Source organism: Daucus carota, chromosome 2 (assembly GCF_001625215.2).
Source record: "Daucus carota subsp. sativus chromosome 2, DH1 v3.0, whole genome shotgun sequence".
In the NCBI taxonomy this organism is placed as follows: Eukaryota; Viridiplantae; Streptophyta; class Magnoliopsida; order Apiales; family Apiaceae; genus Daucus; species Daucus carota.
Genome location: NC_030382.2, coordinates 34,204,123 through 34,224,181, shown reverse-complemented (window position 1 = coordinate 34,224,181; position 20,059 = coordinate 34,204,123). Strand labels below are relative to the sequence as shown.

At 40.2% G+C, this 20,059-nt stretch overlaps 1 protein-coding gene across 1 annotated transcript; it reads right to left on the bottom strand.

Annotated features, from left to right (window-relative positions):
- Nucleotides 1–16,846: 16,846 nt before the first annotated feature.
- On the bottom strand, nt 16,847–19,181 carry LOC108207418 (cytochrome P450 CYP82D47). The gene is made up of 2 exons (XM_064086304.1): nt 18,143–19,181; nt 16,847–17,761 (listed from the first exon to the last, which is right to left on the bottom strand). The coding sequence occupies exons 1-2, from the start codon at nt 19,091–19,093 to the stop codon at nt 17,138–17,140; spliced, it is 1,575 nt and encodes a 524-aa protein (XP_063942374.1). The 5' UTR covers nt 19,094–19,181; the 3' UTR covers nt 16,847–17,137.
- Between the last annotated feature and the right edge of the window lie 878 nt (nt 19,182–20,059).

The window sequence follows — 20,059 nt, the reverse complement described above, 5'->3', positions numbered from 1 at the left end:
TATAAAAAATAATATTTTTAACTATTCGGTCAAATCACCGGACGAAAGTAATGTCTTGTAATGTCTTCTGTCCAAGCAGTTCGGACAACCAGCAACGGCATTCACAGTATTCAGACACGGCAACAAGAAAAAACAAAGCTTTGCTGCAATTAATGTTGTGTGCATGTAACACACAAACAGAATAGCCATTGCCCCGCCTTTCAACTGCTGCCAAATTCCATTGATGCCCCTCCTTTCTAACGGTGTTAATCTTCAAACTAACGGAAGTACACACCTTGCAAGAATCTACAAACTTGAGGTACACACATTGCTAGATATGAAAACTGAGGTACACAAAGTGCACCAAGCTGAAACTACAGATACACAGTGTGCAATTTACTCTTGATTTTATGTTATTAGTTGTCCCTAATGGAAATATATGATGTACATCAGCACATTTATCTTCTAAGGTTATCTCCCAGGTTACAAACGAAGAAATCCTTCGCTATGATTGTTACGCTAGTTTGGGAGTGCTGTTGGAAATTGTTGTGCCAGTACATGAAATGATAATTTTTTTGATATTTACAATTTACATATTTTGAATTATAATATAAAAAATTAATATTTTAATGAGATTTAATGGTCAAATTTACGATAATTTCTTGCGAAAGCTGATTTTCAGCTTTTCCAAAAACATCGGGGACCTATTTTTACTAAAAGCAGTTTTTGAATAAAAGTTGCTATTCAAAGAAGTTATTTTTAAATTTTTTTTAACATAAAAATCCGCAGGCGCTAACAAAATTTTATTATTACATTCCGTAACAATTATATCAAGCATGAGTGCAAGCTTTCTCGTCCCAAATGTTATTTACTTTTAAAAAAAAATGTTATTTAGTCAACACTTCCACACAGGCTCTGGATTTGGAACATTTAACCTGGCCATCACTACAAACAATTTTCTTTTGATAGGAATCACTACAAACAATAATAGCCCACCATCACATGCTTGTCGTTTATTTCTACAATAACATTTATAATGTGATAATTTTTGTCAATTTTATCTAGGTGTAAAATATTTACTAAATTATAATCTAGCCGGGAAAACTTCTTGAATTATTTGTAACTGGTACACTCAAAAATCAATATGGACTTACTTGACATTAGGCCGAATAAGAAATTAAATTTCTGTGATGATGAGTCGAGACATATATAAAATTGGGCTGTTTATAACGTGTGGGCGGTCATTTATCTGTCACCTTGAGAAAGACCTCCAATCGTGACACGTCTTGATTGAAGACATGAACTTGCTTGATGGGTCTGGCCCAATTGAAGACTAGAAATATAATGTTTGCACAAGACATGGTCAGAATGAGGCTGTTTGATAAGTGGGCGCATCCACTTATCTGGCGTCTAGTCCAGAAAAAACCTCCACTGAGGACGCGTTTTTATCAGAGGAAGAGGACATATTTCAACAGTTAAATATGAAAATAATTTTTATGAAGATACTAAAGACGGGAAAGGTCACTTTATATCTAGAGGGAGGGACACCCTTAAGAATAGGTGGATTTTATCGTCGAGGCTTGAAGACCAAACTCTATATTCTGGTGAGGCGTTATTATTGAAAAGTATTGGGATGATTTGCATTCTAGTGTGTTGTCCTCGTCAAAGAATTTATAGAATCTTTTTTTATGAGTATCTCTTGGATGGCCTAAGAGCATCTCCAATATAATATAAAATATTGGATCCTAGTAACTTAAGATAATAATAGTTATTCTCATCTCCAACAATATTCCTTATATTCATTCCTTATACTATTTTATTATTAAAAGTTACCATTATTGCAATAGGTGAAGAGAGAGAACATGTTTGTATTCAAAATTTATTAGAGCATCTCCAATGGTGCTCCTAAATCATTCCTTAAACAATAATATAGAATGTGGCTCCTAGTAAGTTGATACACTATAAAACGTGAGAACTCCAATGCTACTCTTTATACTTGACTCCTTATTCACATTTTATATTTATTTTATATAAATGAGAGGAAAAAGTTAACTCAAAGAGAGAGAGGATTGAAGGAAAATTAATATAATATTGAGTTAAGAGCTACTAGATGCTCTTTAAAAGAAAGGAGAGAGAGTAGGCTCCTAAATTTTTAAAGAACATTTAGGAGCCCATTGGAGCACTAAATTTTGATATACTCCTAAAATTTAGACTTAGGAGCTTGTTTAGAGAGCCCCTTGGAGTTGCTCTTATAAAATAAGATTTAGGAGAGGAGAGAGGTTACCTAAAGATAAGGCATGGCTAGTAGATCTTAGTGATTTAGGGAATCACTAAGATACTGTTGGAGTGGATTATTTTCCCATATTCCTCATGGCTAGTGGATCTTAGTGATTTAGGGAATCACTAAGATACTGTTGGAGTGGATTATTTTCCCATATTCCTCATATTTTGATTTAAGACTCCAAATAGGGAAGCTGCTGGAGTTGCTCTAAGACATTATGCAGGCCACTACACGGGGACAACTCACGTCAAACTTGTATCATCGTGATCATTATTTTTTATTAAATGAATAATTCTTCCAAAACCGGTGATGAGAAGAGAGGAGTTTTACCAGAATTATGTATTACTAGTCTTTTTTGCCCGCGCTCCGCGAGCGGGCTTTACAAATTTTTTTGTTTGGCATATGGTATCTTTACATGTGTAAATATAATTAGTACATACTATTAAAAGTAATCATGAACTTTTGAATCATCAAAGCACTTTATTTATATTCAAAAAGGTATAATATTGTCCGCCAAAAATTTATCATCCTCTATGAAGTAATTTGAATAAATCTGTAAAGAAAATACAATAACCAGAAAATTGATAAAAATCTTGACAATCAGGAAAAAAAGCATATGATAATATAAGATTAACAAAACTATCAAGCGCATTTTGATTCTACAAATAATGCCTGAATTATTTGTGATTGGCAGAAAAAACAAAACAATTTTTTCAGATGCGTTCTGGCCAAAAAAGTCTTTGACCTTATTTTTAGAAAAGACATGCACATAGTCTGTATTACAAAAGTGTTACTCTTACATCCAAAAATATCATCATAAAATATTAATTAAGTAAATAATAGTTGTAACGGAATATCGTCATACTTGGCACAATTTTGACCAAAGATTATAAGTCAATCAATCTTTCTTTATAAAAATTGTAAACAATAGTTTCAGGCAGAATAAAGGTTATTTCCGGAAACATTTGTTTTTATTTTATTTTATTAATTGATAAAATATTGATAAATTTTATTAAAAATTTAGTCTATTTGACAGGTACAAAATCTAGTGTAATTTTTTGTTTTTGGTGACCAAGAGAGTATATAGTAAATCTATTAGCTCCAGGACAAATATCCCTAATGTTATAAAAACACTGTTTCAATCAAATTCGTGCGTTTGCATAACTCTGAAGTCGTAGCTGATCACGGAGGAGGAATCAAAAAGCATCAAATCCCATCGTCGCTGAGATCGACATCCATCAATGTCTGCCACATCAAAACTTCTTCAAGAATCGAGGGTATGAATTCTCAATTGCTATACTATTTTCCGTCGATGTGTTGATTTGCGAATTGATATTGTGTCTGAATACATGTGGATTGCTTTTGTATATCGTGTTTGATTATGTTGATAGAGGAATTTGGTAATCAACAAAGATGAGGTTCATGGCCGGAATCAAGATCTGTGACAGTGGTGTAAGCTACCGGAGTGCGGTGGTTGTGTGTTTTAGGGGTGGCTGAGATTAGGGTTTTGAGTTGGTCTCACGTGCTCTCAACTCATGATCCCCTAATGTGCCTACGTACCCCTATATTTATAGGGGATCAAGCCATACGTAGTTCTATTGAACCAAGACTCCTAGTTTGATCAGGACTAGGCCTCTTGGGGATAAGACCAACCTTGAGCCGGTGACTTATCACTTAGAGTTCTACTCCAGTTAGAATTAAGCCTTGAGGCCAACTACCTCAGACTCCTAGTCCAAGTACATCACGGATACGGCATCATCTCCACTACGAGAGATGACACTAACCGCTACTTTTCGTAGCATGGAGGAGACATCGGATAGAGCCGTGACCACTTCCTTGAGGTGTAGGGACGCGTCCTTACCCCCTAGCGAAGGTTCTCACTAAGAGGTAAGACCATTGAGGAGCCAAATTACACGATCGTCTCAGTCCCCCAATGAGGGCTAACTCACCAGAATACAGGACCCAGACATATGATCGGCCTTCATGTCACCCCTGAGGGCCTTCTACAACCGTGATCACCCCAAGCCCCCGCACGAGGACAACCCGGCAGATAGCAGGATTGTGGATTATAGATCACGCCCGGTCGTAACCCGGGAACTACCAGATGAGCCTGATAACTTCCAGATGAGCCTGGCACTAGTCTTCATATCCCTCGAAAGGGTAGGTCTTCGTATCCCTCGGAAGGGTCGTCATCGAGACTCACTCATCCTCACACACACAATGTTTACCTGTGGGCGCGGCCCCTGAGGGCGCGCCCTTGCCTTCGCCGTCTTGTCCCATCGATCATCCCAGCAACACATTAGACAGGTCCTTCTTTAACATGAGGTCGCGCCCCCGGGGACACCCCGTGAAAGGCGCACCCTATCACATAGGTCGAGCCTTCTGAGGGCTACGCCCTTTCATAGAGGTCACACCTCCGAGGGCTACGCCCTCTCATTGAGGTCAAGTTCTCCGAGGGCTACGCCCTTTCATAGAGGTCACACCTCCGAGGGCTACGCCCTCTCATTGAGGTCAAGCTCTCCGAGGGCTACGCCCTTTCATAGAGGTCACACCTCCGAGGGCTACGCCCTCTCATTGAGGTCAAGCTCTCCGAGGGCTACGCCCTTTCATAGAGGTCACACCTCCGAGGGCTACGCCCTCTCATTGAGGTCAAGCTCTCCGAGGGCTACGCCCTTTCATAGAGGTCACACCTCCGAGGGCTACACCCTCTCATTGAGATCAAGCCCTTAGAGGGTCGTACCCTTTCATATATACTCATAGTCAAATTTTGGGCATAACAAGTACTCCCCAAATTCTTTTGATATTGGAGATGTCAAGGGAATTTTCATAATATAAAAGTTTTGTCCCCTTTTTTTTTCTTTTTTTTGTTTGTTTGGTAACGACTCCTAAAAAAGAGGAGAGAATACACTCTTAAATTTTTAAAGAGTCTGTAAAATATTTTGGTGCTCCATTATTTACGGCAGCTTAGAATAATATAGTCAGGCGCGCCCCGGGTACTTTTATATTTGATCAAATAACCATTATATAGGTTTTAATCAATTAATGGCTGCCTGAATCCTCAAGCCTCGAGTCCGGGTTATGGCTTTTTCCAATAACAATCTCATTTGACAAAGTTACATGCCCGGCATGCCACACATATTCAAATCACCTACCACCATAATTACTTGGTCCACCAGATTGTATTATTATAATAATAATACTCACACCTTATATTTCCTGTGTGTTCAGTGCTTAACCGAGCTTGGCATGTGTGATTGTTTATCACTTTTACTCAACGGACCCCGCCTAGCACGTGACTTCACCACCTTTATATTGGTGTTAGTATTTTTTAAGCCACCAAGAGGTATAACACTTCCAATACTCCCCAGTATTTCTCAACACAGGGAATTTCCTTATAAAATAAAAAGCTTGACCACCTTCATGCGCATGATATTTATAATATCAGTCAGCCTCGCATCACCAACTTCATAATCTTCATTTATACATATATGCAAGTCACTTTTGTAGGCGCGACCTCCATATTGTCACAAACACATACAGCTCCCCCAAGAATTTTCTTTCTTGGCTCTCGCAAGCTTGTGTTTATTCACACAACTTATTAATCAAACACAACTTGATTTATTTACTTTCCACGGTCAACTAGAAAACATAGATGCATGCGTCAGTAGAGACCCATATGCACATGTTAGGATTGCCAGCTGTTGGACGCGCCGTTTATAAAGCTGATCATTTTTCATCCCTGCATATATCCTCCCGCTCGCCGTTTGTACTATTTCAGGGGGAGATATTATTTTTATTTTAAACATGGCGCGCCTTGACTTTAAAGGAATTATTAGTGATTCCTCGGCTCTACAGTTGGTGGGTCGAAGGAAAAATCCTGTACCACTTTAAATGGCATTAGGGCGCGTCCTAAACAACTTTTCCTTTGCTTTACGTCCATACGAACTTTGTTACTTTCTCTCCGTAAAATCACAGCACATATTTTACTTGATCATGTAGGATCAAGTCTTTATTTTTGCATTTTTTATATTACGGCGCGCCCTTAATTATTTTATTAAGAGCTATCACCTTCCTCGAGAATTTCTTGACTAGCCTGACTTGTGTCACATCCACATATTCTTGAGACTAGTTTTCAAATATTCATTACAAACAAAAGGACAAGGCGCGCCCTCATGGTTTCGAGGCTTTCTCACTCACCTGGTGCATGAGAGGTGTTTTGTAACTAGCAAACCCCAACATAGTAGCTGCATATGCTGGGTCACAAAAAGTGCCAGATATATTTTCTTATTGTTTGCGACTTTGCGTGAAACATAATGTCAGGAAAAGCTAACACCATCATCGCCTGTACATCACTTTGTTTTCACTATTTTTTGGTATTTTACTTGGGAAGCTGATGATATTTCTCTGACTCTTATATCATCGTTATGCATGCACTGTTAAAAGTTTCTAAATAGCAACCCATAAACTTTTCTGGCGCGCTATTCCATTACCAACAGCCGCCAACCTTTCATGCATGTCGAGTTTGAGACTCCCACACAAGTGATTATATCTGATATATGATGTAACCTCGAGACTTTTGTTTTTTGAATGTTGGGGGATTTTTCTATACAATAAACTTGATCACTTTGTATGTCACCAGGGCGCGCTCTTAAAGATCTAGCCTGAAATTTCAAAAAGAACTCATAAATGTGCTCGTAATATCGCACAATATTGATTCTGTTAATACCTTCTCTTTTACTCGATCATGGCGCGTCTTATATTCAGAATCATCAGTAATCCCTTAGCTTTTGTGGATACACACGTATGCAACACACACTTTTTCATCTTCTCTTTTGCCCATACAAATACAATAATGAGCCCTGTTTGCTATTTTTGTTTCACACAAAAACAGAAGCTTCATTTCGGATATACAACTTGTAATCGCACCATCTATACACAGATGTAGGCAACAATCCAGGTGTGGCTGGGATGTGACTCTTTAATATTTGCCTTCCACATAGGCACATAGCTAATATTTGTGTATTCAAAACACATAAAATAAAGTGGCCTGCAACTTATACAAACTGCCAGGCGCGACATTTGATCTTCTCGCCAAACTATATGGCATGCATCGACAGGCTCTATTTAGGTTGCCTGCTTGTTATAATAGTTGGTCTTTTATACGCTGACCTCCAGTGTAGTTTTCTTTTCCTGCTACCACTGATTTACCATTTGTTCAAGTTCTAAAGTAAGCTATATATATGTCCGCTTATATGTCTAAATCATTCATTCCGTAACTCTATTTTATAACTCTTTCTCAGGCCGCGTTTCTAGCATTTGTAGCTAATTTCATGCGTCCTATTATTGATCAAATCATGGATTTTGCTTTATTAAATCCATGACTTAGGAAGATATTAGTAGAGTTACGGAATCAAATCCATGACTTAGGGGGATATTATAGCCTTTTGTCTAGGCGTTCCCCGCATAGGTCGCATTAGGGGCGCGCCTGTAGTGCACTCTGCATTCTCCAGGGCGCGTCCTTGGCTATTGGAATGTGTTAAAACCAATATTTTGGCAGACGAGACTCATAATTACCCTAGTGGACAACTTCCTATTCATCCACTTAACTTTTGCTAGTGCTTTCATGTGAGTATTTTCGTCCTTGAATATTTAATATACTCTGAATGGAACTGAAAAGTCAAGCATCTCCATGTCTGAATCAAAATTCTGGTATACTTCCTCTTCTGCAATCCCAGACCTTATCAGCAGACAGCAGCTGTTGAGCTTTATTTTATGGTCTGTAGGGTTCAAATAAATTGATTTCATAGGCATCGATAGATTTCATCAGCAATGAGATGCAAAGAGTCAGTACTACAGAATCTAAATATGCGAGCTTGAGTAGTAACCAAACAGATGAGTCAGACTTCTCGACCGTCTATTCACAATGACGTCGTTATGAATCAACATGAAGTAAAGATGTATGAAAGTGCAGGTGCATTGCCATTTGCGACATTTATATCAAGGCTTCAAAACTTTGTGATGTCATTTGTGGCACTTGGTGAAAAGTCAAAGTTTTCACTAAAACTGCACACCCATCATTTACCATGTACACCATGCGCGGTCCTTGTATCCTTGATTTTATATATGTAGTGGTTGGTCATTGATCAACCATAAAAGTTTATGTGCCAGGGGCGCGCCCTTAGAGGCACCTTATTTGTGTGAAATTTTCACGGGGGCTTACTAGAGCACTCCCCTTGCTTTCAAGCAATTTGTATTATATTGAGGGCTTCTTCGAGCATACTTCAATTTTTGGATGAACAATATTGAGGGCATGCTGCACACCTCTTATTTCTTGACAAGTATCAAGATATGATCAGAAACTCAGTCTCATCATATACTTGATTTTATAGATGATGCGCTCGTTTACAAAAATGCACCAGCTTCATGGTTTGTGACTCCATGAGAAAGTGAAATAAAAGGTGCAATGCTCCCCCCCTAGAGAAGGTGGTGTTGATCCGAGAATTATTAATGCATTGGCCATTCAAAGGGATGGCGGTGTGGGGGCCCTTCAGGATGGAGAGGGTGCATCCCTTGTAGAGATAGTCAAACGCCGTATCACCTGCAACCCTATACATGCAAGAATCCTACATAATTAAATAATTAGGTTTAATATTACCTGGAGGCGTGCCCAGTCAGAGGAAGACGCGCGTTCCTAATGTGTCGGTCCCCAAAACCCGTGTTCTTTGACGGTCGCATCCCTCTGCATGCTTCTTATTTCCTAGCTATCACCTTGCAAGAAAACACTCCATCTACATGTACAAACCCCGTCGTAAGACATCTCTTCCTCTTAAGATGAAGATCCTGAATAGCCCCTCCTTCTAGCGCCAATTTGTTGATAGAGGAATTTGGTAATCAACAAAGATGAGGTTCATGGCCGGAATCAAGATCTGTGACGGTGGTGTAAGCTACCGGAGTGCGGTGGTTGTGTGTTTTAGGGGTGGCTGAGATTAGGGTTTTGAGTTGGTCTCACGTGCTCTCAACTCATGATCCCCTAATGTGCCTACGTACCCCTATATTTATAGGGGATCAAGCCATACGTAGTTCTATTGAACCAAGACTCCTAGTTTGATCAGGACTAGGCCTCTTGGGGATAAGACCAACCTTGAGCCGGTGACTTATCACTTAGAGTTCTACTCCAGTTAGAATTAAGCCTTGAGGCCAACTACCTCAGACTCCTAGTCCAAGTACATCACGGATACGGCATCATCTCCACTACGAGAGATGACACTAACCGCTACTTTTCGTAGCATGGAGGAGACATCGGATAGAGCCGTGACCACTTCCTTGAGGTGTAGGGACGCGTCCTTACCCCCTAGCGAAGGTTCTCACTAAGAGGTAAGACCATTGAGGAGCCAAATTACACGATCGTCTCAGTCCCCCAATGAGGGCTAACTCACCAGAATACAGGACCCAGACATATGATCGGCCTTCATGTCACCCCTGAGGGCCTTCTACAACCGTGATCACCCCAAGCCCCCGCACGAGGACAACCCGGCAGATAGCAGGATTGTGGATTATAGATCACGCCCGGTCGTAACCCGGGAACTACCAGATGAGCCTGATAACTTCCAGATGAGCCTGGCACTAGTCTTCATATCCCTCGAAAGGGTAGGTCTTCGTATCCCTCGGAAGGGTCGTCATCGAGACTCACTCATCCTCACACACACAATGTTTACCTGTGGGCGCGGCCCCTGAGGGCGCGCCCTTGCCTTCGCCGTCTTGTCCCATCGATCATCCCAGCAACACATTAGACAGGTCCTTCTTTAACATGAGGTCGCGCCCCCGGGGACACCCCGTGAAAGGCGCACCCTATCACATAGGTCGAGCCTTCTGAGGGCTACGCCCTTTCATAGAGGTCACACCTCCGAGGGCTACGCCCTCTCATTGAGGTCAAGTTCTCCGAGGGCTACGCCCTTTCATAGAGGTCACACCTCCGAGGGCTACGCCCTCTCATTGAGGTCAAGCTCTCCGAGGGCTACGCCCTTTCATAGAGGTCACACCTCCGAGGGCTACGCCCTCTCATTGAGGTCAAGCTCTCCGAGGGCTACGCCCTTTCATAGAGGTCACACCTTCGAGGGCTACACCCTCTCATTGAGATCAAGCCCTTAGAGGGTCGTACCCTTTCATATATACTCATAGTCAAATTTTGGGCATAACAAGTACTCCCCAAATTCTTTTGATATTGGAGATGTCAAGGGAATTTTCATAATATAAAAATTTTGTCCCCTTTTTTTTTCTTTTTTTTGTTTGTTTGGTAACGACTCCTAAAAAAGAGGAGAGAATACACTCTTAAATTTTTAAAGAGTCTGTAAAATATTTTGGTGCTCCATTATTTACGGCAGCTTAGAATAATATAGTCAGGCGCGCCCCGGGTACTTTTATATTTGATCAAATAACCATTATATAGGTTTTAATCAATTAATGGCTGCCTGAATCCTCAAGCCTCGAGTCCGGGTTATGGCTTTTTCCAATAACAATCTCATTTGACAAAGTTACATGCCCGGCATGCCACACATATTCAAATCACCTACCACCATAATTACTTGGTCCACCAGATTGTATTATTATAATAATAATACTCACACCTTATATTTCCTGTGTGTTCAGTGCTTAACCGAGCTTGGCATGTGTGATTGTTTATCACTTTTACTCAACGGACCCCGCCTAGCACGTGACTTCACCACCTTTATATTGGTGTTAGTATTTTTTAAGCCACCAAGAGGTATAACACTTCCAATACTCCCCAGTATTTCTCAACACAGGGAATTTCCTTATAAAATAAAAAGCTTGACCACCTTCATGCGCATGATATTTATAATATCAGTCAGCCTCGCATCACCAACTTCATAATCTTCATTTATACATATATGCAAGTCACTTTTGTAGGCGCGACCTCCATATTGTCACAAACACATACAGCTCCCCCAAGAATTTTCTTTCTTGGCTCTCGCAAGCTTGTGTTTATTCACACAACTTATTAATCAAACACAACTTGATTTATTTACTTTCCACGGTCAACTAGAAAACATAGATGCATGCGTCAGTAGAGACCCATATGCACATGTTAGGATTGCCAGCTGTTGGACGCGCCGTTTATAAAGCTGATCATTTTTCATCCCTGCATATATCCTCCCGCTCGCCGTTTGTACTATTTCAGGGGGAGATATTATTTTTATTTTAAACATGGCGCGCCTTGACTTTAAAGGAATTATTAGTGATTCCTCGGCTCTACAGTTGGTGGGTCGAAGGAAAAATCCTGTACCACTTTAAATGGCATTAGGGCGCGTCCTAAACAACTTTTCCTTTGCTTTACGTCCATACGAACTTTGTTACTTTCTCTCCGTAAAATCACAGCACATATTTTACTTGATCATGTAGGATCAAGTCTTTATTTTTGCATTTTTTATATTACGGCGCGCCCTTAATTATTTTATTAAGAGCTATCACCTTCCTCGAGAATTTCTTGACTAGCCTGACTTGTGTCACATCCACATATTCTTGAGACTAGTTTTCAAATATTCATTACAAACAAAAGGACAAGGCGCGCCCTCATGGTTTCGAGGCTTTCTCACTCACCTGGTGCATGAGAGGTGTTTTGTAACTAGCAAACCCCAACATAGTAGCTGCATATGCTGGGTCACAAAAAGTGCCAGATATATTTTCTTATTGTCTGCGACTTTGCGTGAAACATAATGTCAGGAAAAGCTAACACCATCATCGCCTGTACATCACTTTGTTTTCACTATTTTTTGGTATTTTACTTGGGAAGCTGATGATATTTCTCTGACTCTTATATCATCGTTATGCATGCACTGTTAAAAGTTTCTAAATAGCAACCCATAAACTTTTCTGGCGCGCTATTCCATTACCAACAGCCGCCAACCTTTCATGCATGTCGAGTTTGAGACTCCCACACAAGTGATTATATCTGATATATGATGTAACCTCGAGACTTTTGTTTTTTGAATGTTGGGGGATTTTTCTATACAATAAACTTGATCACTTTGTATGTCACCAGGGCGCGCTCTTAAAGATCTAGCCTGAAATTTCAAAAAGAACTCATAAATGTGCTCGTAATATCGCACAATATTGATTCTGTTAATACCTTCTCTTTTACTCGATCATGGCGCGTCTTATATTCAGAATCATCAGTAATCCCTTAGCTTTTGTGGATACACACGTATGCAACACACACTTTTTCATCTTCTCTTTTGCCCATACAAATACAATAATGAGCCCTGTTTGCTATTTTTGTTTCACACAAAAACAGAAGCTTCATTTCGGATATACAACTTGTAATCGCACCATCTATACACAGATGTAGGCAACAATCCAGGTGTGGCTGGGATGTGACTCTTTAATATTTGCCTTCCACATAGGCACATAGCTAATATTTGTGTATTCAAAACACATAAAATAAAGTGGCCTGCAACTTATACAAACTGCCAGGCGCGACATTTGATCTTCTCGCCAAACTATATGGCATGCATCGACAGGCTCTATTTAGGTTGCCTGCTTGTTATAATAGTTGGTCTTTTATACGCTGACCTCCAGTGTAGTTTTCTTTTCCTGCTACCACTGATTTACCATTTGTTCAAGTTCTAAAGTAAGCTATATATATGTCCGCTTATATGTCTAAATCATTCATTCCGTAACTCTATTTTATAACTCTTTCTCAGGCCGCGTTTCTAGCATTTGTAGCTAATTTCATGCGTCCTATTATTGATCAAATCATGGATTTTGTTTTATTAAATCCATGACTTAGGAAGATATTAGTAGAGTTACGGAATCAAATCCATGACTTAGGGGGATATTATAGCCTTTTGTCTAGGCGTTCCCCGCATAGGTCGCATTAGGGGCGCGCCTGTAGTGCACTCTGCATTCTCCAGGGCGCGTCCTTGGCTATTGGAATGTGTTAAAACCAATATTTTGGCAGACGGGACTCATAATTACCCTAGTGGACAACTTCCTATTCATCCACTTAACTTTTGCTAGTGCTTTCATGTGAGTATTTTCGTCCTTGAATATTTAATATACTCTGAATGGAACTGAAAAGTCAAGCATCTCCATGTCTGAATCAAAATTCTGGTATACTTCCTCTTCTGCAATCCCAGACCTTATCAGCAGACAGCAGCTGTTGAGCTTTATTTTATGGTCTGTAGGGTTCAAATAAATTGATTTCATAGGCATCGATAGATTTCATCAGCAATGAGATGCAAAGAGTCAGTACTACAGAATCTAAATATGCGAGCTTGATCAGTAGTAACCAAACAGATGAGTCAGACTTCTCGACCGTCTATTCACAATGACGTCGTTATGAATCAACATGAAGTAAAGATGTATGAAAGTGCAGGTGCATTGCCATTTGCGACATTTATATCAAGGCTTCAAAACTTTGTGATGTCATTTGTGGCACTTGGTGAAAAGTCAAAGTTTTCACTAAAACTGCACACCCATCATTTACCATGTACACCATGCGCGGTCCTTGTATCCTTGATTTTATATATGTAGTGGTTGGTCATTGATCAACCATAAAAGTTTATGTGCCAGGGGCGCGCCCTTAGAGGCACCTTATTTGTGTGAAATTTTCACGGGGGCTTACTAGAGCACTCCCCTTGCTTTCAAGCAATTTGTATTATATTGAGGGCTTCTTCGAGCATACTTCAATTTTTGGATGAACAATATTGAGGGCATGCTGCACACCTCTTATTTCTTGACAAGTATCAAGATATGATCAGAAACTCAGTCTCATCATATACTTGATTTTATAGATGATGCGCTCGTTTACAAAAATGCACCAGCTTCATGGTTTGTGACTCCATGAGAAAGTGAAATAAAAGGTGCAATGCTCCCCCCCCTAGAGAAGGTGGTGTTGATCCGAGAATTATTAATGCATTGGCCATTCAAAGGGATGGCGGTGTGGGGGCCCTTCAGGATGGAGAGGGTGCATCCCTTGTAGAGATAGTCAAACGCCGTATCACCTGCAACCCTATACATGCAAGAATCCTACATAATTAAATAATTAGGTTTAATATTACCTGGAGGCGTGCCCAGTCAGAGGAAGACGCGCGTTCCTAATGTGTCGGTCCCCAAAACCCGTGTTCTTTGACGGTCGCATCCCTCTGCATGCTTCTTATTTCCTAGCTATCACCTTGCAAGAAAACACTCCATCTACATGTACAAACCCCGTCGTAAGACATCTCTTCCTCTTAAGATGAAGATCCTGAATAGCCCCTCCTTCTAGCGCCAATTTGTTGATAGAGGAATTTGGTAATCAACAAAGATGAGGTTCATGGCCGGAATCAAGATCTGTGACGGTGGTGTAAGCTACCGGAGTGCGGTGGTTGTGTGTTTTAGGGGTGGCTGAGATTAGGGTTTTGAGTTGGTCTCACGTGCTCTCAACTCATGATCCCCTAATGTGCCTACGTACCCCTATATTTATAGGGGATCAAGCCATACGTAGTTCTATTGAACCAAGACTCCTAGTTTGATCAGGACTAGGCCTCTTGGGGATAAGACCAACCTTGAGCCGGTGACTTATCACTTAGAGTTCTACTCCAGTTAGAATTAAGCCTTGAGGCCAACTACCTCAGACTCCTAGTCCAAGTACATCACGGATACGGCATCATCTCCACTACGAGAGATGACACTAACCGCTACTTTTCGTAGCATGGAGGAGACATCGGATAGAGCCGTGACCACTTCCTTGAGGTGTAGGGACGCGTCCTTACCCCCTAGCGAAGGTTCTCACTAAGAGGTAAGACCATTGAGGAGCCAAATTACACGATCGTCTCAGTCCCCCAATGAGGGCTAACTCACCAGAATACAGGACCCAGACATATGATCGGCCTTCATGTCACCCCTGAGGGCCTTCTACAACCGTGATCACCCCAAGCCCCCGCACGAGGACAACCCGGCAGATAGCAGGATTGTGGATTATAGATCACGCCCGGTCGTAACCCGGGAACTACCAGATGAGCCTGATAACTTCCAGATGAGCCTGGCACTAGTCTTCATATCCCTCGAAAGGGTAGGTCTTCGTATCCCTCGGAAGGGTCGTCATCGAGACTCACTCATCCTCACACACACAATGTTTACCTGTGGGCGCGGCCCCTGAGGGCGCGCCCTTGCCTTCGCCGTCTTGTCCCATCGATCATCCCAGCAACACATTAGACAGGTCCTTCTTTAACATGAGGTCGCGCCCCCGGGGACACCCCGTGAAAGGCGCACCCTATCACATAGGTCGAGCCTTCTGAGGGCTACGCCCTTTCATAGAGGTCACACCTCCGAGGGCTACGCCCTCTCATTGAGGTCAAGTTCTCCGAGGGCTACGCCCTTTCATAGAGGTCACACCTCCGAGGGCTACGCCCTCTCATTGAGGTCAAGCTCTCCGAGGGCTACGCCCTTTCATAGAGGTCACACCTCCGAGGGCTACGCCCTCTCATTGAGGTCAAGCTCTCCGAGGGCTACGCCCTTTCATAGAGGTCACACCTCCGAGGGCTACACCCTCTCATTGAGATCAAGCCCTTAGAGGGTCGTACCCTTTCATATATACTCATAGTCAAATTTTGGGCATAACAGATTATGCACTTGTTTTATCATCTACTTGATTGGAGCCTAACTGTGTTTTATCCTGTACAGTATATCAGGGGATTTTAACAATAAAAGTTGTAGTTTTTGGGGCTAAATAGCATTTTGGTTATTCTATTGTATTTAAGTAATTGATTCATATTTTTAATGCTTCAGAATCAAAGGTTTAATATCGTGTAGTACAGTTTGAATTAGACATGTTCTAAACATAATGGTTTATGTTTCTGAGTTATTGATTATGCACCGTATGAATAAATGTCTTGCATTGTACATTATAAGTTGAATATAACCCCAAAATTGAATAGCTTGGATCTTACTTCTCCTAACTATGATTTTATTGGTCCAGTGTTCTTACAAAATAACCACAGGTCTCCCACGCTTCCTGGTAAACCTGTATGGTTCTGGTAGTATGATGACGCTTATAGTAAGGACAGAACATTCATTTGAATTTAGTCAATACATTTATAAATGGAACCAAACGAATACAGCATAACAAACTTTCATCTAATTTCTGCAGAAATTGCCTGATCAGTTTGTTCAGGCAGCAGGCTCTGATATCCCATGTAACGTAATACTTCAGATCCCAAATGGCAGAGAGTTACATGTACACTACAAAAAGCAGATGCAATGTTTTTTATTAAATGAATAATTCTTCCAAAACCGGTGATGAGAAGAGAGGAGTTTTACCAGAATTATGTATTATTTTAACATTTTCCTGGTACGCAAAATCATTCCCCAAACATGACTTTCCATGATTCACTATTAACCCAAAATAAAGCTTTCAGAGTGAAGAAAAATGTTAAAATAATATATAGTTCTGATCAGTTTTCCGTGACAATTTCTTAAAATTTCAGGAGAATTGACTACTTGAAATTTTTATTTTTTTATGTCACGAAGATGTGTAGTTTAAATCACATCACCATTCTTTTTAAACCTCTCGTTGATGGCTCCTAAATTCTGATAGATTTTCAAAATTATAAGTTCTCCAGATCCACCGAGTCTTAAATCTTTTACGCCTACCATGTACGCGCAAATATATGAAATAGAAAACTACAGTACTAAACTTATAGTGGACTGCATATAAATCCTAATCCTATGCGCTTAAAACAAGAAAAATCCATTCAAGTAAATGGGAAAAACTTGCAAGCTAAATATCTACTTACTGAATACGGCCCCGTAAACGACAAAGGAGCTTATTAATTATTATTAATAAACTAAATATGGAGACCTGTACGTGAAATCAGTGCTTCATACGTAGAGAGATGGAGCCAGCCGGGGCTTGAACGTAACTTCAAGCGGTGTCAACTTTGGCATAGTAATTCCTGAACCTTCAGTCATATCAATAGGCAAGTCCGAAACAGTTCCCAGCTCAAACCCATGAAGCAACTGAGCCAGTGTCAAGTGCAAAACTCGGATGGCGAATGTGCTACCAGGGCATGCTCTCCTTCCTGATCCAAACGGTATGAGTTCGAAATTCTGCCCCCACATTTCAATATCAACATCTTTTTCAACGAACCTCTCGGGTCGAAACTCGAGGGGATCGGACCAGATGCTCGGGTCACGTTGCAACTTCCAGAGGTTTACAAGCAAGAGTGTGCCAGCTGAAATATGGAAGCCTGCGACAGTGCAATCTTCTCTAGCTTCGTGCGGTACATTAAGTGGTGCAGCTGGGTATAATCGTAATGTTTCCTTAACAATGGCTTGCAAGTAAGGTAGATTATTCATATCTGATTCATTTACTTGGCGAGCTCTTCCGACATGCTTGTCCAATTCATCTTGAACTTTTCTTAGCACGTGACGGTTGTTGAGTAGCAATGAGACTGTCCATGTAAGTGTGACCATTGCTGTGTCGTATCCGCCTAAAAGGAGAGTCTGCAAAGAGGAATTAATGGTACAAGTACATATCTTAGTAGAACGAACATGCTCTGTAGCAAGAAAATACTTGCAGATATTTCTTTTTTGGGTCCTGGTCCCTAGCAATCAATTTTCGACCTGTTGAAATCCTGGCGGTCGGATATTCATCCAACAGCTAGAAAACAACTTATCATTTAAAAGGTCCCAGGCAATCGATTGTTTAACAGGGACCAGTCCCCTTTATTTTTGGCCACTCACAAATAAATAATCAATAAAGATTGTTGTTCTAATAATTAATACAGTAGAGGTTTATAATTAAACTACAAGTGTAACATATTCCTCAACTGGTTCTTAGTACTTAAAAGGCAAGATTTTGACAGAGAATAAGATATAAGTTACCAGGCAAGTGCCCTTTATGGTTGTGTCGGAAATCTGGGCATCTGGATCAGATTCCATGATAGACAGCATAACATGAATAAAGTCTTGCTCCGATTCATTGATCAATGAAAGTTTCCTGGTCTGTTTATGCTCCTTCACCCATCCCTCAAGTAAGTTATCCATCACTGCTGTTGTCTTCTTCATTTTTCCCTTGTATCCTGTTAGTGAATCTATCCAACCAAACAGCGGAGCTGCATCAGATACCATAAATAGCCCTGCCATATTCAAATAATCCTCTAATCCCTTCTGGATCTCTTTCGACTCTTCATTTTTACACTCACCATTTCCAAAATAACTCTTTCCTGCCAACATTCTCACCATTATATTCATCGTTAGGTCCTTAAATTTTTCTGTCAATTCCACTACAAGCATGCTTCCCTCTCCTTTTCCTTTCCATAGATCATAAAGCCCCCTGACAAATAAATTCACTTCTGATTCAGGAATATGTTTGAGCTTGTCAAGTCTGCGGTTGGATAGGAGCTCAACAACGGCTAGCTTACGTAGATTAAGCCAATGTGCGCCATTAGGAAGATATCCAATCATAGAATCCTTATATCCCATGATCTTCACAGCTACTGTTGTTGGACGGTTGGCAAAGGCCTTGTCGTGCACTGTAAAGCATTCTCTCGCAACTCCCCAGCTACTTACCACAAGAGCTTTCCGACTTCCTAGTCGTAACGAGAAGATGGGTCCAAGTTCATCTGCCATGTCTCCCAATAAACGATGGAATAGCTTGTTGGCTCCCAGAAGATGAAGGTGACCGATAATTGGCCATGCCCCAGGAGGTTCTGGGAGAGCGTAATCTTTCTTGTGGCTCCTAGAATACCTACTACTTAAGATCCTCCATAGAAGGGTAAGAAAAATAACAATGCCACTCAAGACTATGACTTGAGATTGTTTGCTGAAATCCATTTCTATGAATACATGCAAACAGCCATGCAGGTGAATTTATACAAAGTGATTCCTACTGCTAATAATGTACATGTATCTCAAGGTCAGAAGAAAACAAATTGAGGCCTTGCTAAAATTCTTAGCCAAAGTCTTCAATATACAAATGTTCACTGTCGTACCGGTTTGGATTTGCAAAAATTTGTCCCGGCATGCATGGCGATTACTACAAAGTACAAACAACCATCTCATGCTTCTCGTTTATAACTGCAAAACTATTAAAAATGCTTGTCTCGTTTGCAGCTGCGTATTAGTTTACAAGTTTTAGGTGTACAATGTTTACAAAATTATTTTTATCACTTTTGTCTAAATCCCAGTTAATTGTAGGTTTTAAGTTCGTTAGGCCTGTTAGACCCAAAAGTTCAGGAATCAAACTAAAAAATTAATCTTGAAAATTATTCTAAAAAAATTATATTTTATTAATATAAATTATAATTTTTGTAAAACCCAATTTCAAGTGATGTTTTAGAAGCAAACAAAACTTAATGGGGATTTAAGCACAATACTTCAAAATCTCATAGATTTTGATGGGATTTCAAAAAACTTAAAATACACTGAAGAATCCCACAAAAGCTATCATTTTATAAAATCTAAAAAAATCTATCAGAATACTATCAGATTTTAATGGATTTTAAACCATCCCAATTGAATATCATCGGATTTTAAAACATAATTTAAAATTTTTATTGAATATCATCAGATTTTATAGCATAATTTAAAATCTCAATTAAATATTACAAAATTCGAATAAATTTTAAACAATAAAATTTCAAGAATGAAAAAATATATTTTAAAATCTCGATCAAATATAAGCGATGGGTGGTGTATTGGATTATGAGCAGGCCCAACTCCCGAGTGCCCCAAACCGTGCCACACAACCACCAACCGTGGTTAAAATATACAGATACACATCTCCATCAAATAAATACA